Raw genomic sequence first — 21346 nt, forward strand, 5'->3', positions numbered from 1 at the left:
CTAGATGATCCTTAAATCATTCAGCTCTTTCCTTTCATTACACATTTTTTTTATTTTAATACAACTATTCCTTTGATAAAATTTTCGATAAGTGAAAGGGGAGGGGAAAATAGATAAATTCTCTGTTATTGCATTATGAAAGATGAGTTTTATAAATGGGCGTTAAAATTCAAATTTGATCTTATAAATAATTCTCACGTTAGTTGACTGATAATATAATTTGAGGAAGAAACTCAAGGAACGCCCAACACAGACATGAACATGCACATCAGCGCATCTGTTATTAGCGTCTGTCTAGAAACTCGTCATGTCAAGAGTTTGTCTACAATCTCCAGTGGAAGCTGGAAAGGCCATAAAACCTATTCCTGGGGTTCCATTTCTTAAAGACATTACCATAGATATGCCATATAGTAAAGCAAGGCTAATAGAACAAATTTGCAAACAGATTATTAGCTTAGCATAAAAATAATTTTTCATATCAACAGCTTCCCATGTATATCAATATTATAGCAGACAGGAACTTAGGCATTGTGTCAAATAACTGTCCATAGGTGCCAACATTGACAGCCATTGCGGTTTGTGGCGTCCATAAGACAGAATCTACTGTATGTATAAAGAAAACCATAAAGAACCTTTATCATACGGTGATTGCTGGGAGATAATGAGGATGTAGGCTAATGAATAAATATCAATTAAGAACACAAACACTAACCGCATTGGCAGTGTACATAAAATGGCAATATCTTTGAGAAGATCAAGCCGGACAGTTATGATCTGCATTGTTTTCTTCACATATGCCACTCCAAATAGAATGAGCAATAATAGTTCATTAAGTACTTTTTCGTGTTTGAAAAAAAAATACATAATGAACAATATTTTTTTAGAAAAAGTGATACAAGTAAAGCATTTACAGTCAGATTTTCGCCACATAACTTCACCATCTTGTCAGGCACACGGTATCGGGAGGGGGTAGGAGAGGGGGGAGGCCAGCCATGAATGCATAAATACAAGTGATGGCCATGGATTTTGAGGATCCTTAATATAACGAGTGGATCCAATAGGATTACATGTATACGTAGCAATGGAAAAGAAAAACATCAAATTTAAAACCCTTTAAAATGATATCATTTTTTTTTCAAGTAAAGAAAACTTCCTATTATAACAACAAATTTTTTCAATCCTCATACGATTGAAATTGCAGTTTATTTTAAAAAATAAAATAAAAAGAGCACTTACATTTAAGTTTTTCTTGAACACTTCCCCTAGAAGTAACAGATAAGGCTGTAAGAAACTCGTGGAATTCTATATAACCGTCCCTGTTTTCATCAAAAACATTGAATACAAACGACGCAAATTTACTTGGATCTCCGAAAGGGAAGAACTGCTTGTAGATTTTTGTGAATCCCTGGAAAAATAAATGCAATTTTATAAAGAACAATTAAATGATGCCTTTCATATTTTACAAACAATTAATAAGCATAATTTAATTTTGATAAATTATACTGAACCGCTGAACCAATTCCAACCAATTTTGGCATAGAACATCTATGAGTGAAGGGAAACTAAAATTGTGAATTTCATGGTTCTCGCCCCGCTGGGGTCTGAGGGGTGAGGCTAAAAGCATAGAAAGTAGTGCTATCTTTAGAAATCTTCTTCACTCCTGGACCTCAAGCAGTTGAACTGTTGTCATAATTGTACTTATTCCAATAGTAGTTTGTTTCTTGATTTCATTGTCTAAATGAAAATTCATCCGGAAAAAATCGCTTAAAATGAGCTCAAAGTTTTTCTTTCTTTCTTTGAATACAGTTATGAAACATACTTAGTACTCGATAATCTTCCTTTTCTCGTGCATTTTTAAGCATATACACATATAGAGTGTAAAACAAACCTTCATTTCAAAATCATACGTTTGTAAACTGTTATCCATTATGCTTTCCGAATTTGAGTGTACTTATATAAGTAATAATAGTAAGTATTCCAGTATTGTTTACGTAATTACTAATGTATCTCTCTTAATTGATTGATGAAAAGAAAATCCAAGTATTATAACAAAAAAATAAATCTAATTCAGAGCAGAAAGGCTACCACATGTTAAACAAATTTACATCGAATTTTCTGGAGATCAGTCAAAGGGCTAAAAAAGTGTACGCTTTCCTTTTTAAAACTACTTATTTCTAAAAGAAATTTACAACAGAAGAAAAAGAAAACAAAAGCGAACTCTTGTGTTTTGAAATCATCCGCTGTCGGATTAATTGTTGTAAACCACAAAAGATCAAAGAAGTCAAATTCTTTTTTCTCCTACCATACTTTTACGACATTTAGGAATTTACATCTCATTCAAAAGATATACATAATGAAATTTATTTCTCTACTCGCGGTCTGTTTTTCAAAGAACATTACGCACAAGACCATGAAATACATTTCGTTTATTAAATTAGTTTATGAAACTATTGCAAAACTTATATGGAACACCAAATCCAAATGAATTAAAGATAGGTTTTGTTAAATTATACCTATCTTAAAGTCATTTAGAGATAGGAACAATTGTTTTGAAGATAGATATAATTAAATTGAAGATCGGTACAAATACTAAGAATTGAAGATAGGTATAATTAGTTTAAAGATAGGTGCAATTGAATTGTACCTGGTATAATTGATTTATACCTATCTTCAAATCAAAATTGGTGGAGATGTTTTAATTCCACCTATCTTTAATTCAATTGCAGCTATCTTTCAACCAATTGTACCTATATTCAAATTGGTTAAAGGTAGGTAAATTCTATTGAATCCATCTGTACTTGAATTGAACCTATCTTCAATGCAATGATTGATTGATTGCATGTTGTTTTATGTCCCGTTCGAGAATTTTTCACTCATATAGATACGTCACCATATACCGGCGAAAGGCTTCAAATTTAGACTTTTACTCGGCACTTAGGGCCATTGAGCAGAAAGGGTTCTTTATCGTGTCAACGCCTTCCGTGACACGGGGCCTCGGTTTTTAAGGTCTCATCCGAAGGACCCGAAACTTTCACTTCAACGTGCCGAGCGCTTGGCGTAGGAACAGTTGCTACTTATTTTTTATCGACTTAGATCAGTCGCGGCCGTGATTCGAACACACGACCTTCCGAGCACGGAGCGAGCGCCCTACCGACTGAGCTACCGTTACGGATCTTCAATGCAATGAAAGATAGGTGTAATTTATTTGAACTCATGTTCAATTATTTCAAGGTATGTGTAATTATTTACAAATATCATTAATTAATTTAGATCTTTTAATTAACTAAATTGTACCTATCTTCAATTTTAATTTGGTGATAGGTTCAGTACAATTATTTGATTTCTACCTATCTTCAAATATTTGTACTTATCTTCAAATCAACTGTACCTATCTCTATATGAATTGGAGAAAGGTTTAAATTAATCATACCTATCTTTAATTTGTTTGGAGATAGGCACAACAGATTTGAAGATAGGTATAACAGAACTGAAGATAAGTACAAATACTAAGAATTAAAAATAAGTATAATTTACTGTATGTATACATTAAAAAAGCGGGCTTCATCATAACTTAAAACAAAGCACAACCCCTAAATCTGTGGTGCTAATTTATGGTGACGTCATCTTGTGCATAGGAAGTCACAGTGCTAAATTTTGAAAACGTTAATTTATATACACATACAGTATTTAAAGATAGCTGCGACTGAATTGAAACAAGGTTTAAATTTGATTTAAATCTATTTTCTAATCATTTGTGGGGATGTTTTATTTTTGCCTATTTTTAAATCAATTGTACCTATTTCAAATGATTTAAAGATAGGTATAAATCAATTAAACCTATCTGTAATGGAATTACATGTATATCTAATTCATTTAAACCTAGATGCAATTATTTAAAGATAGACCTATAATCATTAATACACCTATCTTTAGTTCATTACGACCTATCTGTAATTAAACTGTGCTGACATATCTTCAATTCATTTGAAGATGGGTTCAATTATTTGATGATAGGTACAAATATTTGAATATAGGTTCAAATCCGGAGAAAGTGGGAATTTGGTGATTCCCACTTGTTTAAACCCTTTTTGATGTTCAAATTAATTTGATACATGGTAAAATTAAAGTAAATATATATTTGTTTGGGGGATTTTTATCTTTTTATGTATTTTCATTAAATTTCAATATAGATTTGAAAAGTATAGATCTTGGGAGAATAAAAAAAAATATCCAAAGACTGGTTTGATAGGGCATTTTCTTGATAAATATGTGTTTTAGCAATAAGCCTACACAAGCTGTTTTGCAGATTTCTTGGAGCAATTTTTTTTTGGATTATCCTATGTCCTTAAAATATGCATCAAAAAATAACAGAAAATCAGGGCCTCTCAAATTCTTCATCATGGTAAGAAATCATATATAATAGATTGTGAGGCAAACAGTCCTTTTTTTTTTTTTTTTTTTTTTAATAAAAGTGTACTTTTCTTCGGCGTTGTAACCAAACATGCCACACATTGCCGATACAGAGGAGAACCTGACGTATTTTGATAAGGAAATCAATTGCTTATGACATATTCGCAATATTAGTGTGCTGATATGGCGTTTGCTATAAATGTGGTTTAACGGCTATAGGCTGATCAGTTGGCAGTTAGGAATGGCCTCTCTAGAGCTTTATCGGTAATTAGGAAATAATGCCCTTTGAAGGATTATAGCTTATGAATATTCCACTTGATTTTGCTCCAAACGCCATATTATGCAAAAAGTCTGAATTCCCAAGGGTGACCATGGAGAGTCTCTAGAAATTGGAAAACAACTAAATATTGCCTCAGGACAGAACGACGACCACACTAACAGACTTTATACAGCATTATATTAAGTAACATCAATGCATTTCACATTCCCATATGATCAACGAGATCGTGGTAATTTAGCCAGACCAAGTCACACCCTCTTATTTTCACACTCTTTACTTGGAAATTTTAAAACTGGGCCTAAGTTCTAACAATTTATAATATATTGAACAAATACAGGTAAACTTCGTTATCTCGACATCGACGGGACCATCGGAAAATGTCGAGATATCCGAGGTATCGAGATATCAGAGTTGAGACTTGACGTCCAAGATTTCACTGCATAACCAAACACATACATGTGTATAAGCTTATTATACGTACATGACTTCAATATAGACTGTAGGTCAACTTATTTCAGCAATCCCTCTAAGAAGTTATTTTTAAAAAATCTAATTTATAAAACCTGTTCTTTCTCTTTATCGAAATCGTTCTGAATTTTTGTAGTTTTCCATCCAGCATTCGCGTGTTACTTGGCTACTTGCTTTTTTGTCAGAACAGGATACGAAATGCGCTCTATAAACTTCGAACCGAACCATATAAACATGATAAAGTCGACATCCGAGATACGAAAACATATAAAATGCGTAATTATTTTTTTCTTATTTCATTCAGGAAGAATGTGCATTAATATTAATTTTTTAAGAGATTTGTGTATCTAAATTAACGTAGTGATATTACAGATGCATGAATTACGGATGATTCGGTTAATCGTGTCGTTAATCGGATTATTTCCTGTTGAATGCATTTTAACTACAAAATATTAGAACATCGTTTAATTCTTTAGTTTGAATTTATTCAATATGTTTATTATTCTTTGTAATTTAGTTATCTTTTTCAATTTCAAAAGTTATGTTAGGTTTCGACATAAATAAACACCTGTAAATTTAAGCAGAATCGTGTAGATTTATCAGTGATATTACCCAAGCTGAACATTAAGCAATTAACGTCTCAAAGACGCCGAGGGGGCTTTTGATTCACCTACAAACACAGTCTATAGAATTAATTAAGCAGTCAAAACATGGGTGTGAAAGGTGTGAATTTTTGACGACGTCGAGATACCCGGAGCCGTCCGTGCGTGACGAGCGACCCTATCTGACAAACAGTTAGGTTCAGTGGAGCAGAAAATTGCCGATGTCGACATATACCAAGTAAATTTTGCTCTTGGGACTGTGAATATACGTCGAGATAACCAGGGTTGTCGAGATTACCGAGGTCGACATATCAGAGTTTTTGCAAATCATTTATATAGTAAATACTGCCGGGACCGCGGACGGACGTCGACATATCCCAGGTTGTCGACATATCCGATGTCGAGATACCGAAGTTTACCTGGTATTTATTTTTCTCAAAACTTAATTTTGCCTACAAATATTTTGGAAAAAAATAAGGTATATCTTTTTTTTCTTGGAGTTTTTTTTTTCTTTTTCTTCATCCATTCAGCTACGTTTTCAAATTATTTTAGAAAAATCTAGTGGCTTATGTTTCTCAGGGAATTAAAAGATTAAACTTAATGCCTTCTTTTCAAATGTACTGTAGTCTCTGTAAAACACTGAATCCCTCAAAGTTTCTTATTATATAATTATTTAGCTATTTTACTCTAGATCTGATTTTAGATTCATGTTCCTTCATATTTTTGCACTTACTCTTCATTGATATTAAATCTTATTATTACATATACTGGAAGTTTTTGTCATATTTGATAATATTGCATTATTAAATTGAAAATTAATATACTTGAAAATGTATTTTGCAATATATCAATTAAACTCCAAAAAGTTTTATACAGCAATTTACGACGAGAGATACACGCATTATAAGCATTGTTACTCTGTGTCTTTAGAGGTAAAAGTAAACAAAACTATGCTTTTTAAGCCTAATTAAAAGCAGAATCCTACCATTATATTCCAGTGCATTATCATTCACAAACGTTGTTAAGTGGAAGGAAACTAGGATAAACATGTGTATTGTATCAGCTTTCTGTGTACTAGTATTTGTTGTGAGTCTTTTTTTTCCTGCCCTCTGGCTTTCATGTTTGACCTCACCCCCCGTACGACTTACCTCTAATGTCAGTTTACCATCTGGACAATCTTTCATAAAGCCTTTGTACCTGTGAAAAATCGTATATTCTGGTTATTATTATTGTCATGGTTGGCAAGTTTTTTGGTAGTTCGTAAAAGAAAGGTTAACACAGAGGATGACTTTTTATTTGTTTTTCAAAGCATTCGACACATGGTTAACATTTTTGACCACAGCTACTGCTGGAAATTAAGATTATACATAATATCACTTTGAAATCTTTTCAAAATGTCCATACTGCACAACCTTCCTTTGATATTTCATTACAAGATCAACAGCGAATGATGAGTTTGCATAAGCATTGAGGAAGACCAACATTGATTTTTTTTCTGATTTATTTCAAAACATCGACAAACATTAAAACAAGATCTACATCTACTTACCAGTTTTGAATTTCTTTTTCTGTAACTGAAAAAGAGGGGGAAAGCGGATTTATTCATGAAGTAACACGCATAAAAATATATTATCTTTTACAACTCAACAAAACTATCGGAACATAACCACTGGATGATTTTCATTTATTATGAGTACATAGATCAAAACGTATATGCATGGCAAAGTAAAGTGAAAGTGAAAGCATATGAAGGGATATGTTTTAAAAATAAACTTGCTGGAAAAGAACTCTTTAAGCATGGGGTATGAACCTAAGCAATTGAGACAGTACACTAAATGAGTAAAAATTTGAAGATCAACATGATACGAAACTGATGTTTTACTGTGAGTTTATCACTCACTGTTCCTAAGAGTAAGAAGGTTTTCTATTCTAAGATGTTGCCTTTCTCTGCATTTAGATACTCACCTCAGTCTTCATAAACTTTTGTCATCTTAATGATAATCGATCCAGATATCATTTAATAGATTGGCAAAATATAATTGATTGAATAATATTTTTATAATTTTTAAACTTTTAAGTTTACATAAAATTTCGACGATATGATTATAACTTGATTTTCATTCATAATCGTTGCACAATTAATTAGATTATTTATGGTACAGAAAGATATCTTCTCTCCTCCTTATCTGCACATGGTCCTTACTTTATAGCTTTTATGACATGGCCAAGGTATTTTAGCTATGATTATTAATCAAGGTTGTGTGACACACCTTAAGGCCATGAGCAATGACATGATCAAGACTTTTAAAATTCATTCCTAAAAATGTTCCAAAGTTATGGCCTGGTTACAATTGCAATATCGCATTACCAAATTGACTTTAACATATCATACAGTACCTTGAGTCAAGACTTTGAAGCACCTTTTTGTCATCAGCAAAACATTCTCAAGACTGAATTATTTTTTGGATATGACTCTGAGTTAAGCTCAAGTCAGACCTTTAAGTAAGGGTAACAACATACTAAAGATAGTCGGATTTTAACAACCACGTTTAAAGTCAGCATTAAATTTTATGGTCGCTATAATGACCTTGTTAGCAAATATAAACTATCATTGGGTCGCATTTTGGCAGACTTGTTTCATGCCAATTGTTAGGCCTTTGTGTTTATACTGAATTTGACTACGGAATGTTCCGTCTACCTGATCAATACATAGGGCTCACGGCGGGTGCGACTGGTCAACAGGGGATGCTTACTCCTCCAGGACACCTGATCCCACCTCTGAAATTTTCAGGGGTCCGTGTTTTATGCCCTCTTCACAGAATTGTATTGTTCATAGATTTTTTTTATCGATCTTGCACTGTTCGTAATCTTCACCTTTTTCAATTTACTTCAATCCAAGGTTCGTACGTTACGGTCTTGTATAATCCAGATATGATTTTACAGATTAAATGGGTAGGCAGATCATCATTTTTGAAAATTTGATTTGGAAAATATCTGTCTAGCAGAAATATCTATGTGTTTGCATATGAAATAATTATAAGGCTTTATGTTATAACAAAAATGAGTTTTAAAACCAAACCCAAAAGGCAGTGCAAATTTAAAATAATGATGTGCAAAATACAAAATTAATAACATTCTTGTCAATTTTCTTCCGTAATTCATTAGATACAAATGTAAACAACTTTAATGTGGTTCCTCTCATAAGGCTAAACGAAAGTCTTATCAAACTTCTTTAGAGTTATCCAAATGTCCAGTGAAAGTAACCGATCGATGTCAGATGTTCAAGCACAATGCAGTTGTCTCTTAATGGAAAAGTTATGTCACATCCGGTCTGGCTATTGTATTGATAAAATGACCAGACTAAAAGCTCCAGATAGAATTCAGATAAAGAAAAGTTAAAGTGCTTTGAAATCTTCAGATAGCAGCACCAATTTATAATTACATAATTAAGTACAAGTTCCTTTAGATTTGTGTCACTGTAAAAATGGTAAAAAAAAAAAAAGTACCGGTACATAGTTCTGTATAAAAGAGCCAATTTTAATGGGAATTGGTTTGGTTTTTTTTAATGGACACAATGTAATAGCTTGATCTACAAACGGGGAGGGAGATGTAACACCCCAAGATCAAAAACGAAACCTGGCATGAATGCTGATGTGAGGAATGTTAAAATAAAAGAGTGCTAATTCTAGATTTACTTGAATTTTTTTTTAAGTTCCTTCACCATTCCTTGCATAAGCTTAAAAAAACCTTGTTTTGGTATATGGCTTGATAACCATAATAATGCAGAATATAAAGCATTTTTGTCTCTGACTTTAAAGGGGGGGGGGTGTCATTGTTTAACCTTTTGGTTTGCTATTCTAACATTTTTGTCATCTCGCCCAAGCAAAACTATAACATAAATGTAATTTTCTGGATTTTTTTCCCCCATTTTCCCCTTTAAATGTATAATTTCTGTTTCATTTGAGATTTTACATAGGGTACATGTTTGTGTATAGAGTCGATACTGATGTGCTTCTAGCAAATTTTCATTGATCAATGACATTGTAGATATTATTGATAACAATTAATATGGCAGAAGTTGTCCGTGCAACAATCATTTAAATTTTAGCTTGCAGTTATTTTTTGTGTTCAATGAAAATGATGGTTTCAAAAACGGTTGATTGCACCTTTTACCCATTGATAATCCTCCCCCATACTTCATGACCATAATGATACATCCCTGAATCAATATAAAATGTCTTATTTAATGTAAAGGTTAACAACAGTTCACAACTGATTGAAATTGACTCTAAAAGATCGGGTATGTCAAACTTTCAAGTCGTGAGTAACAACATTCGTGTACTTTCGATTCATTCCATGGATGGATGATGGATTCTAGATTATTGTTAGAATGCAATTTGGTTACAGACAGGAAATTATAATTAGAAAAGAATGTTCCCTTCCTATTTAGGGGAGATACTAGGAGGTACATTAAAACTATATTAGCTCGCTCACATATGATTTTAATGGTAAATTCCATTTATTTTTTTGCTATTGGAAACCCTTAATATCTGTCCGATCGAAATGTAAAATAGGAGGTCACAATGTCTCTACGTAATGAAGATTTTCTACAGGACTCAGTAAATTATAGTCAGTGGTATAGGAGGAGTAGCAGATAAGAGATGTATGGATATCCCCAATGGTAAATAAAAAAAAATAGTAGTGTCCATGTCTTGCTATCGGAAACCGCAAATACCTGTTTGATCGAAATGTAAAATTTAATGTGCACCATGGCACTAAATAATAAAGATTCTGTGAAAGACTCATTAAATTTTATTCAGTGGTATGGGAAGAGTTGCGGATAAGAGATGGGTACCCCCCAAGTGTTACGGACGTACGGATGGAAGGACACCCTATGACTATTTACCCCTCCTCCCTCCCCGCTTTTCAAGCGGAGGGTATAAAAATAGGACCGTCTCCGGGTTTCTGAAAAGGGGTTTGAAAAGAGTATGATCTGGAAGGGGTACTTCCTCTCCTAAGCCAGAAGATGTATTACTGAGTATATACCTCGCTTGAAAAATGGGGATTATATAGTGATGGGGTGTCCGTCCTTCCGTCCTTTCATACACTCGTAACACTTGGGGGTACCCATCTCTTATCCGACACTCTTCGATACCACTGAATAAAATTAAATGTAATTCTCACAGAATCTTTATTACATAATACCATTGTGCACCTCCTATTTTACGTTTCGATCGCACACATACATGTACATGTATTTGGGGTTTCCCATAGCAAAACACTGACACTGCAATTCTTTCTATAACATTGGGGTTTCCATCTCTTATCGGTAATTCCTCCTATACCACTGAATAAAATTTAACCAGACTTCCATAGAATCTTTATTACAAAGTGCCATTGCGCCCCTCCTATTTTACACTTTGATCGGACAGATATTTGGAGTTTTCCATAGCAAAAGATGGACACTGTTTTTCTTTCTATAACATTCTGAGTACACTGTATCCGTCTCTTATCTACAACTCATCCTATACCACTGAATGAAATTTAACTTTCACAGAATCCTCCTATTTTTTGTTTCGATTGGATTGATATTTAAGGTTTGCCGCAGAAAAAAACCTGGACACTGCCATTCTTTCCATAATATTGGGGTACAAATGCATCTCTTTCCCGCAACTCCTCACCACTGAATAAAATTTATTGAAACTTTCACAGTATCTTTATTACATAGCACCATTGTGTACCTCCTATTTTATGTTCTGCTTGGATAGATATTTATGGTTTCCCATTGCAAAAAAAAAGGACTTTACCATTAACTCATATGGAAACGGAGGGTATCATTTTGTGAATTCAATGCTCTCTACCTCTAGTTTTAAATTGTTACCCTTTTGGTGGGCTCTGGGATATTTTGGAAGTTTTTTATATAATATCTAGCAGCATTATTTTATAGCTATATAAGGCGTATCTGAGCTAAAAAAATAAAAATATACGAGATTAAGTGTAGATCAACATTATATTTGTTATTTACGTTCAAATTAAAATTTTCACCGATTTTGAACTTGAATATCCCCAAGTTTCTGTAGTAAATTGACTTTAAACTGTGTCTGATTTTTATGTAACTGTGTAGATTTGGACGGTACTTAGGAATTCGTCTGGAACTGCATCCATTGTTTGCAGAACGAACGGGTTGAGGAAATGTTGGTGTAGAGGGTACAAGGTATAGGTAGAGGCGCTGTAAGGCCGTAAGGTAAAAACAAAGTATAGGTGTGCAGTATTTCCGAAGGTCCACCAATATGCCATTCCAGAGATAAAACAAATGATGAAGGATTCCGTATTTATTAGATGAGTCTCAACGATGGCAACAGTTTACATAAATCAACAAACAGACATATAAAACGTGATCGAGTCGGATTGGCCGAAGTGGCCTCCGGACTCAGAGTCCTTACGAGTCGGACGTGGCCGAGACTGGCCTTCGTATATTTCAGACTAATGATTGAAATTATACATGATTATTTATAAGAATGTACATAATGAATAAATAAATGACATGTGTTGAGATTAAGTAAAATGAGTGAAAGATTCACAGGTATGGAGTAATTAAATATACTTAATTAACTCTTGATGTTTGGGCATGAAGAACAGATAATTACACAATGTTGAAATAAGAGATTAGCAGTTCTTGAGACATAGCACTCTGTCTCTTTGTAATAACAGATCAATTGTCCGAAGAGTGTCACTCGTAAATTAAATCAAACAATTAGATTCGTTAAACATATCGTGAGAAATAAAATATGACAAAAAATAAGAAATTGAAAGGTAAAGTCCAAAATAAAGTTGTTTTTTCTGGAACAGTGGGTTTTACACTGTGATATTTAAATGCGGAGTCGGTAAATAAATCGGTTATTGTTTTAAATCTCTGATATCTACATGTATGAAACGCGATTGATTTAAATTGGTTAATTTACAGGAAAGCCCTATCTTTATATAAAGTGATAAAACAAATAGAAAGATCTTTTTTTTTAATTTTAGTTAGTCTGAACTTATCATATGACTTTAAACAGATGAATGATAAATTCATTTTCTTTCAAAAATGATATTTTTAAAGAATTTTAGGCGGCTGGATTGCATCCAACGCAATCCTCCTTTGGAAGACCTTAAAAAATCAATATGTCTTCCATGAAAAAAACAGAGGCACTGTGTGCACTGAGCTCACAAAATGATACCCCTGCTCCAAAATGAGTGTAATGACAAAGTCCATTTTTGCTGAGAAACCCCAAAAAATCTGTCCGATTACAGCATAAACTAAGAGGAGCACAATGGCACTATGTAATGAAGATTCTGTGAAAGTCTCATTAAATTGCATTCAGTGGTATAGGAGGAGTTGCGGATAAGAGATAGGTACCCCCAATAATATAGAAAGAAGGGCAGTGTCCAGGTTTTGCAATGGCAAACCCCAAAATATCTGACCAATCGAAACGTAAAATAGGAGGTGCACAACGCATGACACTATGTAATGAAGATTCTGTGAAATATCTGTTAAATTTTATTCAGTGGTATAGGAGGAGTTGGGGATAAGGAATGGGTACCCCTAAGTGTTACGGACGTATTGCAGGACATACGGATGGAAGAACGGACATATATAATCCCCGCTTTTCAAGCGGGGATGTCATAAATGAATGATTTATGTTTTAAAGTATAGCTAATTCAATTAGTTAAATATAACACCATTAATGAGAGCAATATTTCTTATACCTTTATTTTGCTGGTCTTGCCAGCCCCCACAGATTCTGTGCACTGATGTTTGTTTCTTTAATCGAAAATGGTTAGAAATTACATTAAGAAGAATATTCCCATGATTTGACACGGATATATAATACATTTATCAAACGTAAGAAGGAAGCATTTATGTTGTCTTGGCGCGCCTTTGTATCATTATGCATCGAACTGGAAACTATCGTTTTCAGTCGATGAAAACCGATATCTCGTACAACGTATATTATTTGATGCGTTTGGTTTTCTGTATATTAAAAGCACATGCTGCATCATCTACAACCGTACACACAATGCAACTCTCTAAAAATATATAGTAATACATCCAGCAATTAAAAAGAAATATCGCTTAACAATTAAAAGATGAGTAGTTTTATCATGGGAAAGAAAGCTGCACACGACCCCGATTCCTTCCGCTGATGACGATCATGCGGCAGTTGCTGGGGATTAGAATAACAGAAAACACGTGTGATGCTATAGGAAATACTGTGTATACAAGAGTTCCTAGCAGGGGTTTGCATTACCTGAAAAAATCTCGTTGATTGTTTTTAGTTTCTGTAGAGTCCTTAGTGTAGCAAAATGAGGTTTACAACTCATTATTTGATTGATTGATTGATTTATGGTTTGATTGCATTTATTATACACTTTTATATGTTCATCGGTGCTTTCCCTTGATAATATCAGGTCATTAATGTAGCAGAATGGGACATATTTTAATGGATTGTGTACATATATCATTACCCCCCCCCCCAAAAAAAAAGAACATTCGTGTACATACACAGATCCAGATATTTTTCCAGGAAGCATTTCGTGTGGACGTGGTGGTGGTGGGGAGAGGGAAAGGGTCACTTTCTTTTATGTGTATAAATGTCTCTCCTTACCATTTTACCAGTGGTCCGTGTCTTCTAAAGGGGAAATGGGATCCAAAGTCATCTTTTCCTTACTTAAGTATACAAAACTTTTTGAAAACTTGATAAGGGGTCCAGAACCAATCCACCCCCGCTAGATCCGCGCATGATGTATCTGATGAATCATTATAATTATATATACTTCCGCTTATATATAATATATAGTACATATACTTTACATTATTGCGCATGTCTCCGGTTTGAAAGATAAATCACTCCCAAATGCCTACACCTTTGAGAAATTGCATATGACGTTTTAGTGATAAAATAACTATAAGTACTTCCAAGAAGGGAAACGTACCATTCTCTGTAAAATTTCAAAATGTCGGTAATCATTAATTTTGCCACCTTCCCTGTCAAAATAATCAATCATACATTTTTTTTTTTTTTAGGAGAGGGAGAAACTATATGCCGATTTGTCAGTACTAGCATCTCCATTTCGAATTCGACAGACTAAGTTTGGACGTAAGATGCTGGTAAATCAGAAACATAATGTTCTTTAAGTCTCTGGGTAGATATACACTGTGTGGTGAAAGGTACATGTAATACAAACATGTATATGCTTTATTGAAAGAACGGCTATATTTGTACATTAAAGTGACATAAATTATATGAAGTTTATAATACTCTATCAATGCAATTCTGCGGACGCATTTATATTTTACTGTACCAAAAGGACTTGTAACCAATATTCTTTGCATTATATGTATAAAAATATCTAAAAAAAAAAAAAAAATAATAATAATAATAATAATGATAATAATAATTACAAAGCTCTGTTCTTTGTATTTCATCAAATGTAGCAATTTTGATCTCACGCATGAGCCTGAATGAAACGGAAGTCTCTATCCCGAAACTGTGATGCAATCATGTAATTAAAGACTCGTATTCGATATTAAAATGTCAGGTAATGGAATTATCGATACCGAGACTTCGGATCAATCACATCAAACTCAAGTCACACTTCATACTGTGTTTTAACAGATTGGGGTTTTCCTTTATTTTATTTTGGGGGATTGATTTGGTGTTATGTGTCATACACTCAAAAATTAATACTGTAAACGCGTTTTGGCCAAGCTTTGCTAACTGCTCAAGAATAATTAAGTACCATTGATTATGGGTAACCGAGAATACCAAAAAAAACCCTGTGTTTTCAAAGGATAGTATTTCTTGATTGTTATGTTGAAATGTTTTTGATACAATTTACTGTTTTGTGTGATTGTTGCATGCCGTCTCGATGCTTTGCTGGTTGAAACAACTGAAAAGTTATGTCTATGAATTAAACATGCATCGTAAATATTTAAGTATTTCTTTTTTTTTATGCCCCCGGATTGAAAGATCCCGGGGGTATATTGTTTTTGTCCTGTTTGTCTGTTCATCTGTTTGTCTGTTTATCTGTTTGTCTGTCTGTCTGTTGTCAACTTTAACCTTGCCCATAACTTTTGATTGGTTGGAGCTATGACTTTCATATTTCACATGTGTATTCCTTGTGACAAGACCTTTCTTTGGGTACCATCATATTTGACCTTTTGACCTTGACCTTGGAGTTTGACCCACTTTTGCAAAATTTTATGAAACTTTAACCTTGGCCATAACTTCTGAACAGTTGGTGCTTGGGGTTTCAAACTTCACATGTCTATTCGTTGTGACAAGGCCTTCCTTTGGATACCAACAACTTTGACCTTTTGACCTTGACCTTACTTTTGAAAAACTTTAACTTTGGCCATAACTTTTGAACAGTTGGTGCTTGGGGTTTCAAACTTCACATATGTATTCCTTGTGACAAGACCTTCCTCTGGATATCAACCTCTTTGACCCTTTGGCCTTGGTGTTTGACCTACTTTTGAAAAACTTTAACCTTGGCCATAACTTTTGAACGGTTAGAGATAGGGCTTTCATACTTCACATATGTAATCCTTGTGACAAGACTTTCCTTTGGATACCAACCACTTCGACCTTTTGACCTTGACCTAGGAGTTTGACCTACTTTTGAAAAACTTTAACCTTGGCCATAACTTTTGAATGGTTGAAGCTAGGGCTTTCATACTTCACATATGTAATCCTTGAGACAAGACCTTCCTTTGGATACCAACCACTTTGACCTTGACATAGGACTTTGACCTACTTTCGAAAAACTTTAACCTTGGCCATAACTTTTGAATGGTTGGTGCTAGGGCTTTCATACTTTACATATGTAATCCTTGTGACAAGATCTTCCTTTGGATACCAACAACTTTAACCTTGAACTTGATGTTTTACTTACTTTTAAAAAACTTTAACCTTCGCCGTAACTTTTGAACAGTTGCAGCTAGGGCTTTCAAATTTAGCCTTTTTTATCTTTTGGCCTGGATTTTGACTTGCATTTGAGAAACGTTAACCTTCGCCATAAGCTGCCATACGGGGGCATCAGTGTTTCACAAACACATCTTGTTCTTTATTAGATCATTGCTCTTGTCTATTTTAGTCTTAAAAGACGAACTAAGTGTCACGGTGTTTTTGTTTTTAGTTTAACACAAGAATTTGAGATGTTTGTACAATGAAAATTGAAAATTTCTTCATAACAAGCTACCGTCGAGAAGAGTTAAATCTTTATGTCATTTTATGCTATTATAGTGGAAGAGGAATTAACTGATCTGCTTTTATGATAAAATTAAAAATATCTTATGTCTGGTATAACATGGGAAGTGGAAAAGAGTGAAAGAAATTCATGGTAGAACTACCACTGTGTTCCTTTATAATCCGAGAAACAGAAAATAATGAAATGTATTATGTAACTCATCGGGCTCATTGATGCTTTAGATTATTGTAACTGGCAGATGTTTTGCACATAATGGTATTAGAGATAAAATGCATTTAATCTGATATGAATTATTTTCAGAGATCAGAGAGAGCGTATATTAGTGCCCCTGATCATAATTTATACAGTGTAGGCCTAGTTTTGAAAATCAGTGATTATATACAAAATAATTTAGAATTTTAAAATGCATGCCCTTAGCAGTGTGTTTCATGTAAAAAGCCTGCGATTGTTTCACTGACCCCAAATTGACGTATTACTTGAGAAATTACAAGAAACGCCAGAAAATGTACATCAATCAAAGAACCTGATGGTAAAACTTCGGGTTGTTATGAGCATTTACAGGCAGAAACAGCAAAATGTCAAGTGTATTTCAGGTAGTAGTGGGAAGATGATTTTGAAGGGGAAAAAAAATAGTTACAATTTAGCCAATGGTAAAAATTTGGTTAGATTTCGGAATTCGGCTCAATATTTAATAATTACCTGGTTATTTTTCCTGATTTCTTTTTTCAACTTTTTGTATCCTGATAAAGGACTTTAATGCGTGTATTTTTACCATTACAGATAATTTCTGTAAGTGATGAATTAGCGTTTGGGGATAAAAGATGCATTTCATTTTAATTTGCAGTAAATCACCAGCTTTAATTAAATTACATAGATCAGAATATATATCAGCTCCCGTTGGGCTGCACAATCAGTAATTGGTTGGCGCTGTGAATTTGGCAGACGACAAACTTTGACGAATTAACTACACGCCTGCACGTGCATTCCAAGAGAATAACATGCAGTACTTGCAACATGTGTTCTCTGACCATCATAACCAACACATTGCTAATGTACTTATGTGAAACACACGACACTTACAGTAGCAAGTTCATAGCGGGTCCTTGACCAATGTTTCCAGATTAACGGGGGGAAAATAAATTCATATAATGTTTCTAGTTTGCTTATGTAGGTGATTCTAAAAGCTAATCACATAGCAATGGATCTTAATTATTCAGATAACGGATAATGGTGTTCGATAAATTTCCGTAATCATTAATGTAATTTTCCGATTGACGACTCTAATTTCAGACCATATCTAATTATATTTATGTTGTTTTTGAGTCGACGATTAATGCTTCTTTCATAAAAAAAAAGTTATATTCAACACGCCCATACAAGTATAAATATAAATATAAATATATATATATATATATATATATATATATATATATGTATGTATGTATATTGATTTTTGTTCGATTAACCAACAAGTTATAATTGCAACTGTCATTGGACACACACACATCACCCTAAAAACTTGCAGACTTAGCATATTACATTCACAATATTGGAATTTGTTTAGATACATTGAACAGAATCATTATAAGCATCGGAAATTCAGGAACAAACAGACCTAAGTTAAAATAGGGAAAATCCCATACCAACAGATAACTAATAAATGCTGTGAAATCGATATTCTAACACCGAGAGAAGCATTAAAGAGAATCCGAGTCACACAAGCTGTAGTATTATGCAGAAAATTCCTCCATTGATCAAAGAGGGAAAAAAAGAGAAGAATATTTCAGTAAAGATATTTGTGTGTCTGTGTGTATATACTCACAATATGTCCGTTTCTTTAAGTCCTCTACTTCCTCCGGTTTCAATTTGCTGTTCTTTTTTCCCATGATGGTTGGAATAAGAAAATTGCATATAATAAAGGTATGGTTTTCCTGGGTTCTAAATCCTCATGATTGTATCATATTGTGAGTACTTTTTTATCGAAATCACTTTTGCTGATAGTTTACATCCGTGCAGGCACAATAAACATAACATTAGGCACGTGAAGTTGTGGGAGCTTCTGTAGCTAAGCTCATCTGTATATTGGCAAAAACACGGATTCCGTCAAATCATTCCGAAAGTCAAGTTGCTGCAGCTGTATATATAGAACATCTTTGTGTGAACAATCCCGAGGGGTTATGAATGGTTATAAACTCCGCGCCAATTAATGTGGAATTTTTTTCTACAGAAGGAAAGTTTACGATCGATCACAGAGCGGGGAGCATTATTATTTAATCACGATTATCTTGAAAAATGATGTAATTGCATGCTAAGCAAAATTGGCTGGAAATTGGATTTAAAAAGTTATCAATTTGTGGTGTAAGGTTAATTTTGCATTACTTGAACTTGGAAATATATTTCCATTGAAAACGACCTATTTTTGACATCAGAGTGCTCGGTGTAAGTTTTTTGGGCGATACTTTTGTTTTATTTTTCATTTTCTTTTACAAAGTGTTTTATAACTTTAGATAAGTTAGATAGCGAGTTATCTGACGAACAAGACATGTTTATTAATATCTTATTCTGAGGAACGCTGTTAAAATGATGCTTCCTTTCTCAGCCCAAAATTTGGATTTAAAGCCACAATACGTATCATAAAAAATTACACAATTAGGACACTATAATATTATCCCAGCAGGTCTCTCGCACCACTTTTTGGGACAGGGGCCGGGGCCGTTAAAATTGGGAAAATTAACAATCTTTTAGGGAAAATTATTATACATTAAAATCATTGTACATTGGGTTTCTGGTGTTTGTTATCAACTAAATTTCTGTTCTTCTGTAATCAAGAACATGAAAAACAAGTTAGTTCAGTTATTATATATCTATCGTAATTATATGTTCTTAAATCTTTAGGGATAATGACTGATTGAGAGAATGAACACATTCAATTGGGAAAAAAAGGTACTTTTTTGAATTGGGAATAGGGCCTTTGAACGGCCCTAATTGTAGACAATCGGAAGACCTTGCCCAGAATAAGTTATTATAAATTAATATAAATCATCAATGTCAATTAATACCCAGTTATCAACATTTATTAATATGAATGACAATTTAAAAAAGAAATCAGCAAAGCAATTATTTTTAGTCTATATTATTTTGCTAAGGTTCTTTTAAATTATATAAGACTTTTAAATTTTAACTGTGACCAAGGAACTTGAACAAACTAAACCAAATTTAAGTCCTTTATCCAAAAAATGACAAAGAAACCACACGCGCATATGAATTTTGGTCATCTCTGCAAATATTTACATTATGTCAGTAACTGGAAAATTTTGAGTTAATCATCTTCTTCGAAACGCTTTCTACAACATATCTGGGTCTGCAATAATTAAGAAGTCACAAAACATAGAACAATAGTGGCATAGGAAATGGGAAATATATCCTTTTTGCCAAAATTCAGGTTAATAACGCCCTTTGTTTATTCTACATGTCTAATTTAACATTTATATACGAATTTATGAAATGTACTAGTTACTGACTTTTATCAAAGCAATGTTATTTGTTACAGTTCCAAATTCAAATTAAAAGATTACCTCAACCATTTTACATTTTAATCTATGCAAATTAACAGGAGTATGATGGGTACATAAATTAGTAATTTTGCTAGTATGTAAATTAAGATAAACCTGCAAATTATCTATGTAGGAACATTTGTAGTTTTGACCTTGTTTGAAATATTTGTAAACTTCCTTAATAATAAAGCTTAAGGCTGCAAAAAAAACCCACAACAATTCTCGTTACTTGCTACGCATTTTACTAGCCTTCAAAGCGTCTCTCGGAGATAATTCTACACGTCTACTTATTCATTATTGAACCAAAAGACAGGGGAATGACTTTCGACACGGCATCTGGATTTTTTGAAAGCTCCTCGCAGGACTAATTGAGTAATACAGCGACTGGAGGTTAAAGCTTAACATCTCATTTCTTAACTTATTAGACATTAACGATGCATTCTGCCAAATAGGGCAACCTACGTATAGGCGGCGGGCTTTCTCTCTTTGGTTTGGTCCAAAAATAGCTACAACACGCAGATATGTCTACTTTGAGCTAATCTTATGAAAACCAGAAATCAAAGCTATGCGTGAGCTTAGGATTTTGTTTTTCGTGAGTTGTGATGGATTATGAAAGTTCGACAGTATTTCTCATAGATTTCAGTTCTGTTTCTATGAGGAGAGCCATCAGCTTAAGTTTCAAGGCAGCTCGAGTTAGTTTATTTGATTTCATAAAATGTATATTCTTGAATGAAAAACAGGAGGTTAATACCAAAGTTCAAGGTCTAAAAAGTATCTTC

The 21346-nt window shown here is 33.5% G+C and overlaps 1 protein-coding gene across 1 annotated transcript in view; it reads right to left on the reverse strand.

Annotated features, from left to right (window-relative positions):
- The window catches only part of LOC133192161 (neuronal calcium sensor 1-like), a 29395-nt gene extending 10299 nt beyond the window's left edge, over positions 1-19096 (reverse strand). The window contains exons 1-4 of the mRNA XM_061328107.1: positions 18836-19096; positions 7310-7334; positions 6909-6957; positions 1237-1405 (exon numbers count right to left, since the gene is read on the reverse strand). Coding sequence (XP_061184091.1) covers positions 1237-1405; positions 6909-6957; positions 7310-7334; positions 18836-18899 — 307 coding nt within the window. The 5' untranslated portion in view covers positions 18900-19096. The remainder of the gene's footprint in view (positions 1-1236; positions 1406-6908; positions 6958-7309; positions 7335-18835) is intronic.
- Between the last annotated feature and the right edge of the window lie 2250 nt (positions 19097-21346).

The sequence above is a fragment of the Saccostrea echinata genome, unplaced genomic scaffold, assembly GCF_033153115.1.
Source record: "Saccostrea echinata isolate AGI-Se365-2 ecotype Australia unplaced genomic scaffold, CSIRO_AGI_Sech_v1 ptg000025l, whole genome shotgun sequence".
NCBI lineage: Eukaryota > Metazoa > Mollusca > Bivalvia > Ostreida > Ostreidae > Saccostrea > Saccostrea echinata.